Here is a 22,635-nt window from a genome sequence, read left to right as displayed (position 1 = left end):
GTGACGTCTCCGTCCGCGTTCAGACCGCGCTCCGCTTTAAGGGACTTTAAGGGGCGCCCTGAAACCGTCCATCCCCTTGTTTGTGTGTTGAAATTGAAAGCGTTCAACTCCATGTTGAATCAAAGTTGATAAGTACTTTTTCTAATGATTTATGATACTCTTAATCCGTGCTAAAACAATGACGAGTACGTAATCGAATGGACGCGATATGCTTCGTGCGCAGTCTTCCAGGAAGTTCGAGCTTTTGCGTCTGTTATGTTTAACGCAGTCCGGCGCGCGGGGAATATCGGCGAATAGAAAAGAAGACTTTTCGGCGAATTTAGGTAACTCGGGATTGAAACTTGATGTCATGGCCAATCCGTCTTCCATAATTACGCAAATTAGTTGCGATGAAGAGGCGAACAAGGCGGCCCGCGAAAAGGGTAAGTTTGCGTTAACTTTGCGCGCGACGCGTCACGGTTGTTTTGCACGAACTTCCGAACTCGCGGAGCGGCGGCTCGCTACAAAGTATCGCTGTTACAATGTTACATGTTTACACACACACATGCATAACCAGGATGACTTTGTGTTAAAGATAGTTTCTCAGATTTCACTTCTATTAAATTCATGAACTTCAGCAGATATGAACTGCAAGCATACGTTTGACTAATATTAAAACCTGGCATAAAAAATACAGTGGCATTATAGTGCAGTGAAAGTATTTAAAATTCAAAACGCCTCCAGGTCCTGTAGGCCTGTCTGCATCTGTGGGAATGAGAAGGTTTCCGGAATGCAGCCTGCTTTGCCCACTGGCCCACTGTTTACACACACGGAATAATGCTACATAGCCTACTATAGATCCTACTGGTTATACACAGGGAATAAAGCTACATGCTATAGATCCCACTCACTATTATTATAACTTTTTTATTAAAGGTTTCATCAAGTAGCCCGTAACTAGTGTGTTGGTAGGCCTAAAAGCTATACTGTTGGGGCATTCAAGGGTTTACTAACATGTCAGTTTAAATCGGCATTGGTTCATCTCTTTACACAGATATGAGAACTACTTTTCCAACTATCACCAATGATAATGCACTACACCAAATGAATAGAGTGTACAGACTAATTTCTAAAATAGTGTTGAAAACTACAGAGCAACTTCTACATTTCCTTGTCTTTGATCAGAGGTTTTTAACTAAAACATTGTGTAGCTTTGAATGCATTCGTCCACAGTTCGGGACAGTGAGGTCGGGGAAGGTGTTAGTCCGGTGGATGGTGACACCAGGGCCCATGCAGTGACTGGTTAAGAAGTGTGTGCTGCAGGGTGGAACTTGCTCCATAGTCCCACCGCCGTTACATAATGCTGGATTTGCTTCTCCTAGTAAACACAGGGCTGCTCGCTGGTGGGCCTCAATGCTGCCTGCACCACCTCTCACCAAATCAGACAAGTGCAGTTATAAAACTCTGAGTAACGTGTACTGCTGCTTTCAAGAGCCGCCCTGTCTGAGTATTAAGGGGTGTTTAAAGGTGCCATGACATGCTATTTTATGGATGCTTTAATATAGGTATTAGTGGGCCACTAACACAGTATTCAAACTAAAAGACGTTCCCGAAATTCAGCCGTGGTGCAGAGTTATAGCCACTCCGAGCCAGTCGCATATTGAGGTTCCCCCAAATGCGCTGTTTTGGTGTCTGTAGCTATAATGCAAATGAGGAGGAGGGTGGGGGTGTGGCCCTGAGCAGCTTGCAGCCACGGTACCATGCGCTCTGTTTACAGTGGATGTATCGCAATGGCGAGGAGCACACAGCCTTTAGCCGTGTTCTGTAAATATTCTAGAACACACGGGAGTCCTGGAGCTCTATATCTAAATAATATCATAGCCTACATAGATATATATATCATATAATATATATTATCGTTTGAATCTCAAACGACCGCGTTGGGTTCTCCGACGTTCCTGGTTCTTCCACGTCCACATCAATCTGAAGTAGGGCTGTCAATCCTCCCCTCAAATCATATTCGAATTTCTAATGCTTATTATGTTGAATATTCGAATAATATTCGAATATTTAAATGTTTTTTTTTTTTTTTTTTTATATCAGTATATACACCGATACCATCTTATTATTAGGCCTACGTCCCGCGTCCACTAGAGGGCGCGTCAACCAAATCTGTTATGTAACATTTGCAACAAGTTTTACCAAATCAATACAAAACTTATATAAATAGGTAAGATATAACGCCAGAAATATTCAAGAGTCTCCTCATCCTCATCCTCATCGTCATCCGCTTATCCGGGGTCGGGTCGCGGGGGGAGCAGCTCAAGCAGGGGGCCCCAGACTTCCCTTTCCCGGGCCACATTGACCAGCCTCTGACGGGGGGGATCCCGAGGCGTTCCCAGGCCAGTGTTGAGATATAATCTCTCCACCTAGTCCTGGGTCTTCCCCGAGGTCTCCTCCCCACTGGACGTGCCTGAAACACCTCCCAAGGAAGGCGCCCAGTGGGCATCCTTACCAGATGCTCCGAACCACCTCAGCTGACTCCTTTCTAAGTAAGGAGCAGCGGCTCTAATGCGAGTTCCTCACGGATGGCTGAGCTTCTCACCCTATCCCTAAGGGAGACGCCAGCCACCCTTCTGAGAAAACTCATCTCGGCCGCTTGTACCGCGATCTCGTCCTTTCGGTCATCACCCAGCCCTCATGACCATAGGTGAGGATAGGAACGAAGATCGACCGGTAGATCGAGAGCTTTGCCTTGCGGCTCAGCTCTCTTTTCGTTACAACGGTGCGGTAAAGCGAAATATTCAAGCAATGATGTTTAATGAAGAAGCTGATGTTCAATCATTCAAATACACACACACACTGCTATTTTACGATGTTATTCTTGGCTGTTTGACCGTGGCTCTTCCTCAGCCGCTACTGTTCTGCGTACTCCCAGTAATGCACTGAATGGAGGTGTGGCGCTCATGTCTTCGTAGTCGAATGGGTACTTTAACGACTTACAGCATAATTTGCAATTGACGGTTTCTCTCTGGATGTAATCTTCCCGTTTCTCGATGGAAAATCCAAACATTTCCACACGGTGCTTTTTAAGTTTTAGAAGTTATTGCTTTCCATCTCTGTGTCTGCTCCGCGCGCTTGCTTTCCCACCATCTTGTAAGCATACAATGCCGAACGTTACGACGCACGACGTTGACTTTGATTTGCGTCGTTGCTAGGCAAAAGTTTAATGTAATTCTTGACTTGTCAATAAAATGTGCTAAAAAAAAAAAAAAAAAGTTTGAACGTTAGTTGCCGCACTCGAATGTTCTCCTTTTTTTTTAAAAAATTCGAATTATATTCGAATAGCGAAGTTCGTTTTGACAGCCCTAATCTGAAGTAGACTGAACCGCAACATGGAGGAGAAAGGGATTGTTGCCGGGCAGCGCCTAGGCACCTCCGCCTCCTGCAGCGCCGAGGCGGTGGTCCCTCGGCAGCGGGAAGCGGGGCTCAAGCGGGAGATATTCGCCGTTACCAATCCCTTTCTCCTCCATGTCGTGGCTCATGTTCTTGAGGGAGTCAAAGCCAAAGTTCCTTTCCCCCAATTCATTCAACCAGGCTGAGATAACCCCCACTAACGAGTATCTTTGTAGAAATACCAGAGACGAGAGTCTGACGTGTTGCGCCATAACACCAAAAGCAGAACGGTTTATCCAAATAACAAGGAAGTGTACAACACTTGCGTTACAGTCCTAGAGCTCTATATCTAATTATATCAATAATACATAGATAGCTATATCATATAATACCTATTATCCCGCCAAAAGCTGTGTGCGCCTCCAGGCGATATTCTGAATCACAAACGACTTCGTCGGCTTCTCCGACGTCTCTGGTTCTTCCACTTTCACATCAATCTGAAGTAGACTGAACCGCACGCTGCCTGCTGCCGGCTGCCCGCTGCCGGGCGGTGGTGCCTCGCGGCAACCGGCGGCATGTTGCAGTTCATGTACTTCAGGGAGTCAAAGCCAAAGTTCCTTTCCCCCAAGTCCTTCTCAACCATGGCTGAGATATCCCCCACCACAGTCTTGTTGTGGAAATACAAGAGACGTCAAAGAACCGACAAGAAAACACTTGCATTACAGTGTGTGTATTCACACACACACACACACATGTGGCGCTCGCACGGTCGTGTCTCATTGGCGGGCCAACGTCTCTGGGCGGGCCAGGCAGAGTAAGGGGAGGAGCTTAGATGCTATGTGACGACATAAGAAACCACATTCAAAATCAGCGCGCTTGAGCCTTAGTTTTTTTCAAAGGAGAGCAGAACACCTAGTGCTCGTTTTACACCGAACGCAAGTTTTAGCCACTGGGGGACCATAGGCAGGCTAGGGAACTCATATTTATGTTAGAAAACCTCATAAAGTGAGATTTTCATGCCATGGTACTGTCACGTTAAAATTGTACCGGGGGCGAAAATTGTACTGGCCTACGTCATCAGTTGTTTTCATCTTGACAACCTGCCCTGCAAACAGACGAAGCGATCGTCTGTTGCCGGGCAGGTTGCAAAAAACATTCGGCTCATGTTTCCAAAGACGAAATAACATAATACAGACTAACGGATCGTTAGATAACACTTGTTTTTACTTTATATTTGTATTGTATTTAAATTGTTTAATCGAATAGCAACAGACAGACACGCGATCGTCTGTTGCCGGGAAAACGGGCGATCGCGTCAAATGACGTAGGACGCAAATGTTCAAGAACCTTCCTACGTCATTTGACGCGATCGCCCGTTTCCCGGCAACAGACGATCGCGTCGTCTGTTGCTATTCGATTAAACAATTAAATGCCAGGCAGGTTGTCAAGATGTAAACAACTAATGACGTAGGCCGGTACAATTTTCACGTGACAGTACCTACGACACTCGTGAGAAAGGCCTGTGATCCGAGCTATCGGTTAGAGTTTATAACAAGCCTCTAGAGTTATATTTGCATGTGGATGACACTGACACGCCTGTCAATCATTTGGCATGAAAATGAATAGGAAGAGAACAGAAAACATTCCATCCACCGAATGAGGATAAACGGGCCAGCTTCCGGAAGACATTCCCTCCAGGGGATAGTTTATCAGCTTATCAGTTGATTATCAGGACATACCTAGTGAGGCGCTGGGATCAGAGGTCATGCAGGGGAAAGGACACATGTTGCTCAGAAAGGGATTCCAAAGTTTCTGTTTAGTTCAGAATTACTACTACTTCTACTGTACTGTAGTAGTACTACTTCTACTACTACTACTGTTACTGCTCCTTTACTAGTACTACTGCTACTTTACTTCTACTATACTACTACTACTACTACTACCACTACCCTATTGTACTACTACTACTACTACTACTACACCAACAGTACTTGTATTGTGATTTTAATGAACTATTTGTTTATAACTTATTGTTCTTCACCGATCACTTGACCAGTGATACGTTCTGTGGTAGTAGATTAAACAGGGATAACGTTTTTTCTGCCCCGTATCTTCAGTTAGTGACATAAAAGTGGCTTGTTATGTTAGGTCAGTGAGGTCTGCATGTATGAAGGATGTGATGCAATTGATTTCATGCATTGGCGACGCGTACTGAAAGAGGAATTTACCAGATTGGGCAATGATTGTTTACATTTTGTGTGTGTGTGTGTGTGTGTGTGTGTGTGTGTGTGTGTGTGTGTGTGTGTGTGTGTGTGTGTGTGTGTGTGTGTGTGTGTGTGTGTGTGTGTGTGTGTGTGTGTGCAAAACATGTGTGTGTCTGTGTGGACAACTTGTGGGTGTGTGCTTGTATAAGTGTGTGTGTGCGCGTGCATATGTGTGTGCATAACGTGTGTGTCATCTGATCTGACATGCCTTGGTGCTGGAGATTACTTGTGTGTGTCTTCTGTGGCGAGACAAACTGCAAGGTCACGTCCTGGTCTCTGCAGAGAGCTATGTATGCTCTCTGGGAGTTCTGTCTCAAGTCATTTGTATAAGTATGTTTTTAACACTTTGAGGAACATTGATGAAAAAACGGAAGCAGACAAGTGGGCATTTTGTTTTAATGGCAACGGTTCACCGCGTGTTCAAACAGATCACATTCTTCTTCTTGTATCTCATGTCAGCATTGCCTTTAAATAAATAACTCAATGTTTTGTTTTACTTCAACGCCAAACACGAGTTTGCTACAGTACTCCGCAGACGGTCAAGGTTTTCTCTGAGCCGTCTGTTCGCTCTGAAGCGGAGTTTCTCCATCACAAACAAATGTTTCTGAATCCTAGTTGGACAGTAGTCTGGACGGAGTCAATGAGTGCTTTCATATTATTTTCTAAGGCACATTCCGACCCGCAGAACGCACCTCAAACTGCTTTTCACTCACAACAAAACAAAACAATAGTCAAAAGAATAAAATTAAAATGTTAAATGGTAATCTACTAGAACAGTAAATTTATTTAGATAAAAAACTATTGGAACTGGGTAGGTATAGGTATCCACAGTGACACTGTTATTGCCTAGTTAAAAGTAGAATTCAATAAGTCAGCTGATTTCAATAAAACAAACAAACACACTCAAATAACCCCTTTAACAAAGCAATGTCACGTGAAAGCATATCCCTAAATGAGCTCTGTAACTGTACCTACCTTTATCACACGTGATCTATTCCACAGCAAGCAAAGCATCCGAGAATACTCCTCACACACACACACAGCAGAGCCAGGGCCTCGCTGGTCCTCCAAACCCAAGGCCCCTTCCTCACTTCCTGCCCTGATATGCTGCTGTTTCCTCTTCCTGTGCACCGAGACCACCGACTGCAGAAAGGAGGCCAGGTTCATAGTGAGGTCATGTCCAATAAGGGAGAGGAATGGAATGGGAGAGGAGGAGGAGGGAGGGGGTGGGGGGAGAGGAGAAGGAGGGGGAGAGGAGAAGGAGGGGGAGAGGAGGAGGAGGGGGGGAGAGGAGGAGGGGGGGAGAGAAGTTGGAAGGGAAGGGGGGAGAGAATTTGGAAGGGGAGGGGGGAGGAGGAGGAGAACAAAAAACACAGGGTGTAGTGTGTTGGCAGCCTGGTCACGTAGCACCCAGAGAGGAACAGAGGGACTCACTTGAAATGACAAACAGTTTTAATTGGCTCTTTCAAACTCCTGAGCAACCTTGAAAGAGTGTTTTAGTTCCAGGTAGATGGAGGAAACCTGTAGCCTGGCTACTACCAGACCAAGCCAATCGTAGGTGCACGTTGGTCTGGGGAAAAAATCGCCGGAAAAATGGGCGGGGCTACCCAGGCTAGGAAATGTATCCTTGTTCATGTGTTTATTGGTGCAGGTGTTGTGTGTTTTACCGTAGTGGTGACAGGGAGGGAGTAGGGAGGGTCTGTCTCTCATGTCCGGGACGGGAGAGACCTGGGGATAGGGGTTGGACCGATGACATCATTGTTATTGTTTCGCAAGCTCCCTGTCACGTGCGGAACCAGCCGAGGCCGTGGAAACCAGGAAGCAGGAAGACCATATATGGACATGAGAGTCCTCTGATTGATGAATTCTTCCACTGCTAAAAATAGGAGGGTATTGTTAGCTGAGCGGTGGAATGACAAGGAGTGGAGAAAAAAATATTTGTGCATTGCATGAACTGATCTAAAATGGACAAAGTGATAAAGGCAGAAGTGGCAGCAGTGTGTGTGTATTGTTAGATATTAGCATACACTACAGTTCAAAAATTTGGGGTCAGCCATTCAATTTCATGTTTTCCATGAAAACTCACATTTTCATTCAACAGTTTTCAGCTGTTTTCTAATCATCAATTTGCCTTTTAACACGATTAGCTAAGCTAACCATCAGAACACAGGAGTGATGGTTGCTGGAAATGGGCCTCTGTGCACCTATGTAGATATTCCATTAAAATCAGCCGTTTCCAGGTAGAATAGTAATTTACCAGATTTACAATGTCTAGACTTTTTTTCGGACTTATTTAATGTTATCTTCATTGAAAGAAAAACAACGTAGTGTATATCAGACTATATCTATTTTCAAAACATTTGATTGTTTGGGGATGTGACTTCCTCTGAAATGGCTCAAACCAACAAGGGCAGACAGTTTTTTTCTAAACACCAACATATCAGATCATTCAGTGTTCCTCTAAAACATTTCCCGATGTGAGACTACGTTAATTGTTCCTCCAAACCATTTATACATGCTGTGTTCCTCTTTTGAAAATGTCAGACTCTATTTGTGTGCGACTAAAACATCAACATGTTTCAGAGTTCACTTGTGTGCCTCTAAATGTTAGCATATGTCAGCATTTCTTTCTCCCTAAAACATTCCCCGCATTATATTTATTTTTTTCAAATTTTTCTAAACCCAAACAATCTGTTTTCACGTTTGATTTTTATAGAGAATACTTTTCATGCAAACATTATGTACGTACGTACCAACCTCTTTCCCAATAACTTAACCTCCTCCCTTTAAGAAAAGTATCATACAAAAATCGTGTGTGTGTGAAATTAACACTCTGTGGTCATTTCCTGGCCTTAGATAAGGAATACTTCTCCTAATTTGATGTTATATGGTAATAATCTAAATACTTCAACCCTAAACACGGAACCAGGTTAGCCATTAAGGAGTGTGTTTGTACTGGCTCAACCCCACCGGCTGGTGTCTGACGGTGTTGTTCCCCCCAGGCTCCACCTCCTCGGTGTCCAGTAACAAGCCCAGGAGCCGGGGCCTGTTCTCCAGCCTGCTGTGCTGCCTCTGCAAGGACCCGCCGCAGCCCTTGCCCGTCAACAACAACGCCCCCCTCCTGGTGGAGGAGAACGGGGCCAAGGTGAGACCCCGGCTCACTTCACCTCCTGAAGGGAGGCCACCGCTAGCTTTGTAGCTTAGCATGTCAGGTCTTATCTGGCAAAGGTTTCCCGCCCTTTTGTAGGAACACTTGGACAAAACAAGGAGCGTGTTGTTTAGTTTTTGATTTGTTTGTGTAAATAGTGTTCCGGTTTCAGCTGGCTGGGAGTAGCGGTCGCAGACTTCATTGATTTGGTTTGTGTGGTAAAAGATTACTTGACCCCGTTCAGAATTTACAAATTTGAAGCTTGGAATTGTTTTTCTTTTCCAATTAGAGCCACCAGAGGCTGCTAGTGGGGCGACGTATAGAGTCCAGGTTTAAAAGATAGCAGATTGTGTTATACCTTTTCATAATATTCATATGGTTACGTAAGTGTACTTAATGACACCTTTCAAATTATGATTTCAGAGGTTCTTCTTACTTAAAGATTTGCCCTGGTTTATTTTATAAGGTCCAAGTCAAGCCGCTGCTGCCTTCAATCAAATCTAAGGATTCCGGAAAGATCTGCGTTGTTCTGGACTTGGACGAGACGCTTGTCCACAGCTCCTTCAAGGTGACAGCAAAATGCCCGTCATAGTAAAGGGATACAAATTCCCACAAATTCATTCCGTTCGTTTTTTTGACAGGAAGTCTTGGGACAAATTGAGGACGTTTATTTAGTTTAAAACATTTCACAAGATCGTTACACACCGGATACACAAAGTCAACCTTTGACGTGATGACTTCTTACAGACTGGTTATTCTTTAATTTATCTATTTTTCTTATTTATCTCTAACTTCCCTCCTAACAAAGTTTGTAGCCTCCAACTGAAGTCACCAGTTATAATAAGAAGAGTCAAACATTTGAATCAACATGATCTCTTCATATTATTTTCTATCTATAGCCTTAAAGGGAGAGAAAACGATTCTCAGCACTTTCCTACAAATGCCATAGTGTGAATGTGCCTTTAGCTCATTTGAAATTTACATTTTACTTTATTTACCAGCCGGTAAACAACGCTGACTTCATCATCCCAGTGGAGATAGATGGGACGGTGCACCAGGTATGGTCTTCAACTAAACCTTTTAACCTTCTCTGCTGTTACATACATATGGAAGGAAAAATTACAGAAAATGAACTCTGGGTGGTTGGTTTGTTTTTGAAGTAGCAGTGAATTCTGGGCCGGGCCTGGTTCAAGTAATCCAGGATAGGTTTGTTCTGACAAGCAGTAAAGCCTATTCAGGATGACTTGTTTCAGGAACGCCGCCCTCACTCCACGCCACGGAAAGATGAGAATCGAGACCAGGGGTCTCTACCCCCTGGGTAACCTGGACACAATGAAGGAACATTTGTGTTTAGTGTTATTTTTATTCTGTTGTGCTGTTGTGTTGTGGTCCAATCTCCTGCAGTTCGGCACTCAAATTCACAAAACAAGGACATCCGAAGGTCACTCGGTAATCCCAACCTCTTGTTCCCCTCATGCCTGGTCTCCTGTGATCCAGGTGTATGTGCTGAAGCGCCCCCATGTGGACGAGTTCCTCAAGAGGATGGGCGAGCTTTTCGAGTGTGTGCTGTTCACCGCCAGTCTGGCCAAGGTAGGAGCCGACAGCCTCCTTCCTTCAAACCCTCTCCGACCGCCGGGCCTCGAGCCATCGGACGATCAAATGCATGTACACAATGAACTCAGAGTGGGAATGGAAGGGTTAATGTACACGATGAACTCAGAATGGGAATGGAAGGGTTAATGCACACAATGAACTCAGAGTGGGAATGGAAGGGTTAATGTACCCACTGAACTCATAGTGGGAATGGAAGGGTTAATGTACACAATGAACCCATAGTGGGAATGGAAGGGTTAATGTACAGAATGAACTCATAGTGGGAATGGAGGGGTTAATGTACATAATGAACTCATAGTGGGAATGGAAGGGTTAATGTACACATGCTATGGTGGATGAAATGCACATGTATAGAATCAATGGGTTGATTACTTGTGTATGTATACTATTGAATGATTGCTTCATCATTAATGCACGTCACTTGGCACTTAATGTACGCACTTATTGTATGTTTTACGTCCTGGCAATTAATGTACACCCTGATTGTATGTCGTACTTATGGTGCTATCCATTTGTATGGTACACCGGTACGTCCAACCTGCTCCAGCGAGAATGTGACGTAATTTCCTGTTTTGCAGCACTTATAGCATCCCCTTTTCTCATTGTTATTGTTAGCTACATTAGCCTATTTAATAATAATAATAATAATAAATGAAATTTATATAGCGAACCAGTTCGAAAACAAACAACACAACTTGACATTGTATAGGGCTGCAGGATATATCGGCTATGTAGATATATCGATATAATTTCCAAGGGGATACAAGATTTGATAATATTGTTTATATCGATATATGCGTTAAAATGGTCAGTTTCCGCCTCAAGCGTCTGTGTTTGTCTTGGAGACTGTGTGAGACAACTCATTCCCGCCAAGGGTTAGAACATGCATGGAGGATACCGGTAAAGAAAACGTGACGGCGGAGTGAGACAAAATTGTTTCAAAGAGGAGAACCAACGGCTCCGTAATATGGAAATGGTTCGGGTTTAAAAAAACAGATGAGCAGCAGCTGCAGGTCATCTGTAGAGAGTGTAGCAAAACCGGTAAAAGTGGAAGCACGACAAATCTGTTCCACCATTTACAGCAGCGGCACAATGTGCAGTATGAGGAATGAGTAAAACTCTGTGGCTGTGCTGCTGCCTGCTGCATCACCGGCCCCGACATCTTCTTCTGCCCTGAAACCAGGGCCGGTGTAAGTTCCATATTGGCTCGGCTACCAGATCGGCTCGGGGTCCGTCGTCTGCTGATTACGTCACACAATACGCTATCTACAGCAATAAGGTATTTTATGGCTTAAATTAAAGAGCCTGTAATGATCTTTCATTTTGAACATAGACCATTCCCAACCTATCTGTATGGATAGTTTTCTTCTAAAAACAAAACGTCCCTCGGAATCATCTTGGCTGTTAAGATAAGCCGTCCGTGTTGCCAGATTGGGCACATTTTCAGCCTGATTTGGCTACTTTGAATCACGTTAGGCTGGAAAAACGGGACATATGCCCAATCTGGCAACACAAACCGAAACTAGACAGACCTACTCGCGCTCACACATGTGCTCGCTGTGGTTGCTATGACGACAGCCAGAGCTACAGCACAAAACAGCCAATCACAACTGTCCCTTAGCAGCCAATCACAATGTAGCCTACGCCCATTCAAGCGTACAGCCAATGATATTGTGTAACGTAATCAGCAGACGACGGACCCCGAGCCGATCTGGTAGCCGAGCCAATATGGTACTTACACCGGCGTTCGGCATAGGCGACCTAGGCGATCGCCTAGGGTGGCCCTCTGGTGGCACCCTTAATTAATTAATTAAAATATACGAAAAAAGCGAAATTAAACCAAACATGTTCCCAAATGGAACGGAGAAGGAAGGGGGGTAGCTAATGTGTGTAACCTACAGCTTTTCTTTTTTTTGCACAGGTGATTATTTTGTTAAGAAGATGAAAAACTGGCAGCTATTTGTGTAACCTTCAAAGTCTTCCATTCTGTAGAAAATAACGATACAAAATCACATGTTGCAGTCATACTGATCTGTGTTTTAATAAAAGTGCTTGCAACACCTCACATGTGGCTTTTGACTTGCAAAAAAAACATCTAACCCACTCTATAGAAAATATCAAGATATATATCGTAGATCGCCATTCAGCCCAAAAATATCGGGATATCATATTTTACCCACATCGTGTAGCCCTAATTGCATGCACAGCAAGACTGTGCAATGCATAAATTGGTGACCGGAATAAAGTAGCAATGGAATCAAGGGTGTAAGAGCATTTAAAATCTAAATTAAAGGTCCCATGTCATGCTACTATGGATGCTTATATATAGGTGTTAGTGGGCCCTTAATACAGTATTTGAAGACGTTCAAGAATTACAGCCGCTACGAGCCAGTCCCAAAATGAGCTTTCCACAAACGTGCAGTTTTTTAGAGGCGGGTCAAGGTGGAAGGTTGGGGTGTGGCCCTGAGCAGCTTGCGGCAGCGGTACCATGCGCTCGTGTTTACAGTGGACGTATCGCAATGACGAGGCACACACAGCTTTTGGCCGTGTTCTGTAAATATTCTAGAATACTCCAGGTGCTCCAGCGGGAGTCCTGGAGCTCCATCTCTAAATAATATCATATTATACATAGATATCTATATCATATAAGATATATTATCATGGCCAAAAGCTGTGTGCGCCTCCAGGCGGGGTCCGACAGATGACCGTTTGACCGATAGTACGACAGTATGACCGACAGTTTGCCAGTTGAACCGACAGTATGACCGTATGATCGACAGTATGAACAACAGTATGACAGTATGACCGACAGTACGACCGACAGTATGACCATATGGCCGACAGTATGACAGTATGACCGACAGTATGACAATATGACCGACAGGATGACCGACAGTATGACAGTATGACCGACAGTATGAACGTATGACCGTCAGTATGACAGTATGACCGTCAGTATGATCGAACTTAAGACCGTATGACCGACAGTATAAATGTATGACTGACAGTATGACCGGATGACTGACAGTATGACTGTATGAGCGACAATATGACTGTATGTGACTCAAAACTCATCTGTTCAGAGTTCATCTCGACTCTGCATAGCTACCCAGCCCCTTCCGCCCACCATTGTATGTTGTACGTCCTGGCACTTAATGTACACACTTAAACTCCATTCCACTTATTCATAGTACTAAATTGTGTAACATCTGCAGTAGCTGCTAGCACTGCTGTACACGGGGAATGGGTTAGGCTAGCGATTGTTAGTACTTGCACTTGGCTCTATGAACATCTTTACTGTACTGACAGCGATATAGTGTTTCACTTTTTATGACAAATGTACTTATTGTACGTCGCTTTGGATAAAAGCGTCTGCTAAATGCCCTAAATGTAAATGTATGACCGACAGTTTGACCGACAGTATGACCGTGAGATGTAATCGGCTAGGGGGCTACATGACGACCGTCTCGGTAATCGTAATAACGACGGCTGGTGGAATGAACTGCAGCATTATGCACGTACGCGGACGTAATCGGCCAGGTGGCTACATGACGACTGTATCTGCTAGGTGGCTACATGACAACCGTCTCATAATCGGTGTTAACGGTGGCTGGTGGAATGAACTCCAGCGTTATGCGAGTACGCGGCAAGAATTGCAGTTTTTATTGTAAGTGGGCGGAATGGTAAATAAAGTCATTGTTGTTTGACATCCCCCTGAGGTCAAAGGTCACCAAATTGTTTGACTGTCCCCAGAATGATGTCATGAGTCTATGTACCAAGTTTGGCTATGATATGTTAAAGAGATGCTGAGAACAGGCTTACTTCCTGTTTGGCGGCTTTGCCGTCAAGTTTGATTGGCTGTCAAGGCCAAACGGTTTTGAATTAGAAAAAGCTGTTTGCCATGTTGGTTCGGCTTGGTCTGAAGATCATATAGGGCATGGTATAATAATAAGAATTCATACAAAAACAATAGGTTGTCTCGCAACTTCGTTGCTTGACACCCAAATATAGTTGCAAGCAACCATAACGGGGTCCTACTGTCTGACTGCATGACCGACAGTATGACCATGTGACTGACCGTATGACAGACAGTATGACCGTATGACAGAGAGTATGACCCTATGACCATCAGTATGATCGACAGTATGACCAACAGTATGACCTTCAGTATGACCGACAGTATGACTGTATGAGCGACATTATGACCGTATGATCGACCGTATGACCGACAGTATGACCGACAGTAAGATAGGGTTCCTACGGATTTCGTAGGACCCCTAATAATAATACTAACGATTACAATAGGGTTCCTACGGATTTCGTAGGACCCCTAATAATTTTCTTTACGGGAGCAGCCATTTTTGTTGTTGAGTCGTACCGTCAGCTTCACTGAACTCGGTCTACTCTCAGAACTACGTGTGGGAGGGATTATACTATGACCGAAAGGGGGTGTGCCTCCTTGAAATGCCGCAAGAAAGTTGGGAGATTTACACCTTACGACTCGTACGGACAGACGTACCATACAAATGGATAGCACCATTAGTTATAGTACTTAGTTGTGTAGTGTCTTACCCTAGCTATCTTTGTTGTATACGGGGAATTGGTTAACCTAGCGATTGTTGTTGCTTGGCACTTGGATCTACGAACATCCTTACTGTACCTACAGCGATATATAGTTGTTTCACCTTCTTCTGACAAATGTACTTATTGTAGGACGCTTTGGATAAAAGTGTCTGCTAAATGCCCTGAATGTAAATGTAAATGAAGCTGAGAGGTCTTCTTCCTCCTCCTCACTTGACACCTTCTTTCCTCGCGGTGCGCTCCAGTACGCCGACCCCGTGTCGGACCTCCTGGACAAGTGGGGGGCCTTCCGCAGTCGCCTGTTCCGGGAGTCTTGCGTCTTCCACCGGGGGAACTACGTGAAGGACCTGAGCCGGCTGGGCCGCGACCTGGACAAGGTCATCATCGTGGACAACTCCCCGGCCTCGTACGTCTTCCACCCCGACAACGCGGTACGTCACGTACACCCGGTCAGAAACAGAATCAGAATCAGAGATACTTCTTTTATATCAAGAGTACAATTCTTAGGCTTAGTTCCTCAACACACATAGCAGCAACCAAACAAGATAAAGTCAATGAAGATAAGCCTAAATAAAATATGTAAAAAAGTAAAAATAGGTAATGGCATTGATCACAATAATAGTACAAATTCAATAAAGTAAGTAAATTAGAAACATCGGCTCTCGTGGTTTTTTACATTTTCGTATGAAAATGCGGTTTGATTTGTTTTAAATCTTTCCATACGACACTTTTATTGACGCCATTGTTTATGCATTTTCGGTATTGGTTTTGATGTGGCTTATTAAAATCGATCAAATTGGTTAAATACTAAAATAATAAGGCTATGCTAGGCTTATCAGTACTGTAGAACTGTAGAAGACAACTTTGACTAAATTAACTGAATAACTTTTTTAAGTAGTTACCATTTTATGTTTGCCTGGATGCTAAAATCTATTGCTTAAAGCTATAACCGGCCATCTTGCTTGTACGCAGGTGCCTGTGGCGTCATGGTTCGAGGACATGTCAGACACGGAGCTGTTGGACCTCATCCCCTTCTTTGAGCGTCTGAGCAAAGTGGACAATGTCTACACTTTCCTCAAGCAGCACGGAGCCGATAGCTAGCAGTGTTAGCTAGCAAATGTAGCTGGCAACATAATCTAGCAATATTAGCATCTCGATCCTGGAGAGAGAAAAGAAAATACATTTCCTAGTCTACACATCTTTTAGACAACACGAGTTGAAGATGTGAACAGCACGTATGTGCTCCACACACATGCCAATCCCTGAGAGAGACCTAAAATCCAAAGTGAACCCTCTTTGACAGTTGGAACTATTAACGCAGAGGTTTTCACTGTTCCACCACCGCCCCCTGGTAGTGGAAAAACATATATATCACTGCCACCTCACTCCGCCTTGTCGATTCCCTTTCGAAACCTGCCACAAACCAGCGGATATAAATGCATGCGTGAACGCACGAATGGATCTACAAGGACAGCGATCAATGTCAGCGTTTCTTTGAAATTCCTATAAGTTCAAAGTAAGGTGGTATACCTTTTAAACAGACAGTGGGGTACCTGGACGTTACAATCCCATGCGAATGAAGCACAAATCCGAAATACTGGATTGATATATAGTAATTCTATGGACTGGTTATTGTAGATTGAATAGGTGGATAGATTGATTGCGTCAATGCAAGGGTGATTGTGGGATTGGGTGTTCTGTTGACATTCAAAATTTAATTATTTGTCAAAATTTTGTTATTCGTCTTGTTTCCATCTGTAGTTTTCTTACTTTGTTAGTTTTTTAACAGTCTCTTGTTGTCCTTTGTGTTGGTCATGTATGATAGTATACTTTTTAGTCAAGCAAATGTGATTTCAATGTAACACTCTTTAAGGACAAATATATGTGGTCAACATGTTGTTTGCAAACTTTCCCAATTTAAAAAAAAAACTAAAGTCTTAACATCTGTGTCAAAGCTCGATTCTTAGGAGTTTTGTTGAATCGCAATAGGGTTTATAAAACTCGCTTGACGCCATAAACTGGACAGCACTTTATGGAGCTAATCTGTAGATCTGTTTTTTGTCGGTTGCACATGTACTCGTGAGACAGTTTGTTTATCGCCGTTGTTGACTTCAGCACCAGCATCAAAAGGAACCGGGTTTCAATGCAGTTCAGGGTTCTTCTGTCCTATAGATAACGATAGATATACAGTCCAAATGGACACTAACTTAGGCGATAATTACACTAAAAGTGCAATTACTGGGCCAGTACAGTTCAAAGGCTGCATAAACAATGTGGCCTTGATTGTTTTGGATTGGAAAGGTGTTAAATTAACAGATGTTGCAGATTAATGATTCCAGAAATTAGAGAACTTGAAGGGTCCTGATGGGTATCGTATGTCTTTATACATGCGTATAAATGTATATATATGTGGGTAAATCTTTCTGTTCATGGCTACCATTGATTTGGACATCAGCAGGTATTTGATGTGTCACATGACCACAAACAAAACTTGAATTTAAGGACTGCATTTGAATGGCAATCAAAAGAAAGTTGGCTTTTCTTTCACACAATGCTAAATCCTTTGTCCCCTTGTTTTGCTAAATTATTCTGATGAACCTCCTGTATATAATGTTGTGATTTCCCTCTCACGGTGGTACTCACGGTGGAAACAACTGCATTCTCACTTTTGGAGCTTTGGGCTGGATCGCAGACAGGTTTACTTAGTAAAGCCACTACGGTGGCCAGCAAGGACAGATATTCAAAAATGCTCAAACTCAACGATTATTGTTCGATTTCTTTAGCATGCAAATTCCTGTCAATAATTGTTTTAGTTTTTTTGTAATGACACTGATTGTATTTCAAATTGTTTGTGACAAATGGAAATGTCATCTTGCAGGCACTCGTTGGTGCCAGTCCAATAGTCACAATACAAAAGGTTGCTTCCTGCATTAATATCGAACTGGTGGATGCCAGCAAGTATTTAAAAGGATAGAGATCATCATGTGGAGCACAAGTCCTGCAACTGTGCTTGTGTATTTTTTTTAGGAAAACATGGCGATTTTGAAGAGAGGTTTGATAGTAGAATTCATGTACCTCAAAATCGTACATCTAAAAAAATAAAACAGTTTTGACATTAAGGGGCCCATTGGCTGTCCGAACTACTCATCTAATATGTTGGTGTATTTAGTTGTTGCGCAGTAACGACGTTAATATATGGATCATATGGTGGTATCACTGGGACCATGACGAAAACCCACCTAACCCTCATGTTTTTCTGTTATTTTTCTCTTTTTCATACCAAATTGTATCAAAAGTAATTTTCTTTTCCATAAATTCTAAATTCTCACAGAAAGTTGCGATGTTGTGCTTTTACTTTGAATTCTCTCTGGTGGATCCGATCATGTGATTTTTTCAATCACCAATGGACATCTCCTGATTAATGAACAATTTATACAAAAAGGGTTAGAGTTCATCACATGCCGACATCAGATATTGGAAGAGACATGTAGCTTTCGGAAATTGATACATAGCAATAAAGATCCTTCAATTCGTGCACATTTCATTACGATTGAATTACCCTTTAAAATAATCTGATAACTAAATATAACCGGTAAGGAATTAAGTTGAAGGGCTTTGTGTTGGGAGACAAACACAATCAACACACTCTTTTCTTTCAATTAAATATTATTCAAATGTTATTTGTATAAATTTTCCTAGACTTTTGCTTATGGATGGATGTAAACCCAACGTTTGAAAGTACTTATTGCAGTGTGATCTTCACCACCATCACCTTGCATTCCCCATGTGTAACTCCCTCTAATAGCATTCGGTAGACACCAATGGTTTCCTTTGACGGGTTTTATTGTAGCCTTTTACTCCAACTCCACCGTGAAAACTATAGATGAATACATACACAGTACAACAGAAATCACGGCATTAGCTTTACATAAAATCATAAATTACACGGCACACAAAAAGCCAAACAAGCAAAACAAAATACAGGGAAACAACAAGAAACATACCTCGTTGGCTGCATGCTATTTACAGGGACTTTGAAACTAGATTATTTTCGGCGATGCGTATCACAAGCTGTTCACCTTCTCTCATGCCGCATCTCAAACTGACACAAACTGACAAAACATCAGCCTAAATACACACACACACACAAGTGACGTCATTCAACAAACTATTTAAATACAATTTTAAACCTGAATAACGAACACAATTATTGAAACTAATTAAACAAAAATGAATTTCCTTATGCCTTATAATATGAAAGTAATAATTAAATTACAGAAACCTTTTAATGATGACAGTTACACTCCCACCAAATCACACAAACCAGTAATGTGGGATTTCTCTAAACTAAATATTTTGTCAAACTTTAATATACAAATGAAATAGTTCTGGTTTTAAATTAACAGCATGTCAACCCTTCCTCATGAAATGTCAAGCAAACATTAACACTCTAGTCTGCCTCAAGCAGAGTAACAACCTTATGTATTGGTCTCTCAAGAAACACAGTTTTAACTGTGGGTTTCCCCTTTTTGTCAAATGTGGTGTTGCTAACCAACAATCTTAGCTTTCTGACTTTACTGTCTAACCCTGGATAGACTTCTGTGACACGGGCTAACTTCCACTCATTGCGTGGTGCCAGATCATCTTGTAGAAGGACAATGTCGTTGACCTTTGAGTCTCTTCTCTTCTTTTGCCATTTTTGTCTTGGTTGCAAGCTCAATAGGTATTCTTTCTTCCCGAACCCAAAACTCATTGGCCAAATACTGGACTCGACGCCACCTCTTCTGAAGATAAAGATCTTCTTTGATAAATTGTCCGGGTGGGGGTAGAATAACAGTTGGCTTCATGGTAGGCGCTATCAAGCCTTTTTGACGACTGGTCGAGAATAACTGTCAGAACACTTCTTACACTTCTTATTTGCCTCTCCCAGGCGCCACCCATATGACTTGCTGCTGGGGGATTCATAAGAAATTCACACCCTAGATCCTTGACCTTTTCTGTGTCCATTCCTTTCACGAGTCCTGCAAACTCTCTTCTTGCACCGACAAAATTGGTTCCTTGGTCACATCTTAGCTGGCGAACATTCCCTCTGATGGCAATGAATGCTCTTAGTGCATTAATGAATGCGTCAGTCGTCATGTCATCAATGACCTCTATGTGTATAGCTCTTGAACATAGACAGGTGAGTAAAAGACCATACCTTTTGAGCTCTTTACGTCCTTCCTTAACATAGATCGGTCCAAAACAGTCTATGCCGGAGTAAGTGAAAGGTAGTGCTGCCTCCATCCTATCCTGTGGTAAGTCACCCATTTTCTGTTCTTCAGTACGCCTTCTGTACTTTCTGCACTTAACACATCTGAATAGGTGTGATGAGACTGCACTGGAACATCCAATGATCCACCATCCATTAGCTCGCAGTTCGTTTATCGTCATTCCACGTCCTTGATGATAAACCTTCTCATGAAAGTGCTTGATGAGTAAAGCTGATATGTGACCTTTACTAGGGAGTATAGCCGGATGCTTCACGTGTGGATGTAACGTGGCTTGACTGAGACGTCCTCCCATCCTTAGAATACCTTCTGCATCCAAGAATGGACTCAACTTGTACAGCTTACTGTCTTTGGACATGAGAACTTCTCCCTTTGCTTCCAAGCGCTTTATCTCATCTGAGAATGCTTGTTCTTGAACTAGTTTGACGATTGTTTGTTCTGCTTCTTCCCTTTCTTCTAGGCTTGTGCTTTCGTTCGTTCTTTGCTTCAGACCTTTGTGTTCCTTGACTTTCCGCTTCAATCTGGCAACTGCTCTTACTGCTCTTTTCCAATCAGAGAACTTCTGTAGGCGATCCAATAATGATCTGTCTTCTTTTGTCTGAGTGTTACACACTAGAGCCTTGCGAAGTTCAGGATCGTCTTCCTTTATCTCTTCTACCTTGCATTCTCTGTTAGGAAGTTTGAGTTGCCCAAGAAACTTTGGTCCGGTGAACCAGTTTGAAGTCTTCAGCTGCTCATCTGAGAAATCTGTTTCTAAGACTCTGATGATGTCTGAAGGAGAAATTTCCTTGACTTTGGTACGGCTCACATAATGCACTTCAGTTCGGAGGTTGACGGAGGGCTCCAAAGTTGGTGTTACTTCTCTCACTATTATGTGATGGCTCACTCCAATGTTGTCACCGTAGTCCACATAGAGATTCCCGTGGCCAATAATGCTCCATCCAAGGTCTGTACGCTGTGCGTAAGGATGGTTATCCTTGCCAGGAACAACTTCCCTTGGAAGTAAGGCTTGTGAGCAGTTGTATCCAATGAGCAAACCTACTTCACAGTCTTGCAGAGGTGCAATCTCTCCTTGAAGGTGCTCTAAATGGGACCAGGACTTGGCGGTTTCATCAGTTGGTATGTGAGTTCTGTTGGCTGGAATAAATTCCCGGGTGTAGACTGGTGGTAGGGCAATCTTCTTACCAGAGAAAAACCCTCGAACTTGGAGGTTGTTCACTTTTTGAGAGCTTACTACTGTTGTTTTTGAGCTCATTGTAGAAAGCTTCAGATTGACTTGTTCTTTGGTTACTTCCAAGGCTTCCACTACTTCACTCAAGGCGAAGGTTGTGTCGCTTTGCGAATCCAACAGAGCATATACAAGGATTTCTCGTGCTGGTTGAGTTGTTGCTGAAAGCCAAACAGGAATTATTGCCGCTGTTTGCATGTTCGGTTCATGAAATAGCACTCTGTTGGCAGTAGCAGCTGTGAATACCCCTTGGTGTTGTGTTGATTGAGTAAATTCATTATTCCTCTCTTGACTTGGTCTGGGCTTTTCTTTACTTGTATTTCTTTCAGTGCGTGGTTGTGTTTGTTGCTCTTTAGATCGCTCCTCATGCAGACAGGTTGGATGTCGGTTGGAGCACACGTCGCAAACACTCCTACTGTAGCAGCTCTTTGAGTGGTGACCTAACTTCAGACAACCAAAGCACAGTTTTTCAGCTTGAATAAATGTGATTCGATCTGAAATTGCTTTATCCCTGAAGTTCCTGCATTTGTGCAAAGTATGTCCGTTCTTCTTACAGAAAAGACACATCATGATGACAAACCCTTCATTGGAACTTGTGGTCAGTGTCTTTGCTCCGACACTGTGTTGTCTTTGGGACTTTTCAGGCTCAGCTTGTTTCAGTGACTGCAGTGAAGTAACAGGGTTACAGGCGATTTTTACTTCCCTTGTCAGAAATTTTACGAACTGGCTGAATGAAGGGAATTGGTTTCTATCCTCTTCTTCATCAACAACCTTCCGGTTCCATCCTGCTATTAACCAATCCGGTAACTTTGACAGAATTCTCCTGTTTTCATTACAGTCATTCAATATTTCCAGTGCTTTTATATGGACCATGGCAGCCTCGCAACTGCGTAGAAAATCTACAAACTCTCTGAGTTCAAAGTTGTCTTTAGATCCTATCTTGGGCCATGCTTGTAGCTTGTCTCTGTAAGCCATTGCAACTGTGAATGGGTTTCCATATCGCTCTTCCAGAATCTTCCATGCACTAGCGTAGGCCGACTCAGTTCCAAGTAGGAAAAAGCCATCGATTGCTTTCTTAGCTAGTCCACTTACATACTGACGGAGGTAGTATATTTTCTCCTTATCTTCAATGTTCTTGTGGCCAATAAGTGTTTG

At 43.0% G+C, this 22,635-nt stretch overlaps 1 protein-coding gene across 1 annotated transcript; it reads left to right on the top strand.

Annotated features, from left to right (window-relative positions):
* Nucleotides 1-72: 72 nt before the first annotated feature.
* Nucleotides 73-19,164, top strand: LOC130380847 (carboxy-terminal domain RNA polymerase II polypeptide A small phosphatase 1-like). Its single transcript, XM_056588212.1, has 7 exons — nucleotides 73-422; nucleotides 8,642-8,784; nucleotides 9,254-9,355; nucleotides 9,789-9,845; nucleotides 10,285-10,377; nucleotides 15,228-15,413; nucleotides 15,955-19,164. Exons 1-7 carry the CDS (start codon nucleotides 209-211, stop codon nucleotides 16,081-16,083), a joined length of 924 nt encoding a protein of 307 aa, XP_056444187.1. The 5' UTR covers nucleotides 73-208; the 3' UTR covers nucleotides 16,084-19,164.
* The last annotated feature ends 3,471 nt before the right edge of the window (nucleotides 19,165-22,635 follow it).

This window comes from Gadus chalcogrammus, chromosome 4, assembly GCF_026213295.1.
Source record: "Gadus chalcogrammus isolate NIFS_2021 chromosome 4, NIFS_Gcha_1.0, whole genome shotgun sequence".
NCBI classification, from domain to species: Eukaryota; Metazoa; Chordata; class Actinopteri; order Gadiformes; family Gadidae; genus Gadus; species Gadus chalcogrammus.
The sequence above is the reverse complement of the archived record's forward strand: the minus strand, read 5'-3'. Positions and strand labels throughout refer to the sequence as shown.

What these genes read in the sequence shown, in the direction of transcription:
- LOC130380847 (XM_056588212.1), top strand. Translation starts at nt 209, where the DNA reads ATGCTTCGTGCGCAGTCTTCCAGGAAGTTCGAGCTTTTGCGTCTGTTA. An exon ending in TGGAGGAGAACGGGGCCAAG is followed by an intron (nt 8,785 to 9,253) that starts GTGAGACCCCGG and finishes TTATTTTATAAG; the next exon opens with GTCCAAGTCAAGCCGCTGCT. An exon ending in TCTTCCACCCCGACAACGCG is followed by an intron (nt 15,414 to 15,954) that starts GTACGTCACGTA and finishes GCTTGTACGCAG; the next exon opens with GTGCCTGTGGCGTCATGGTT.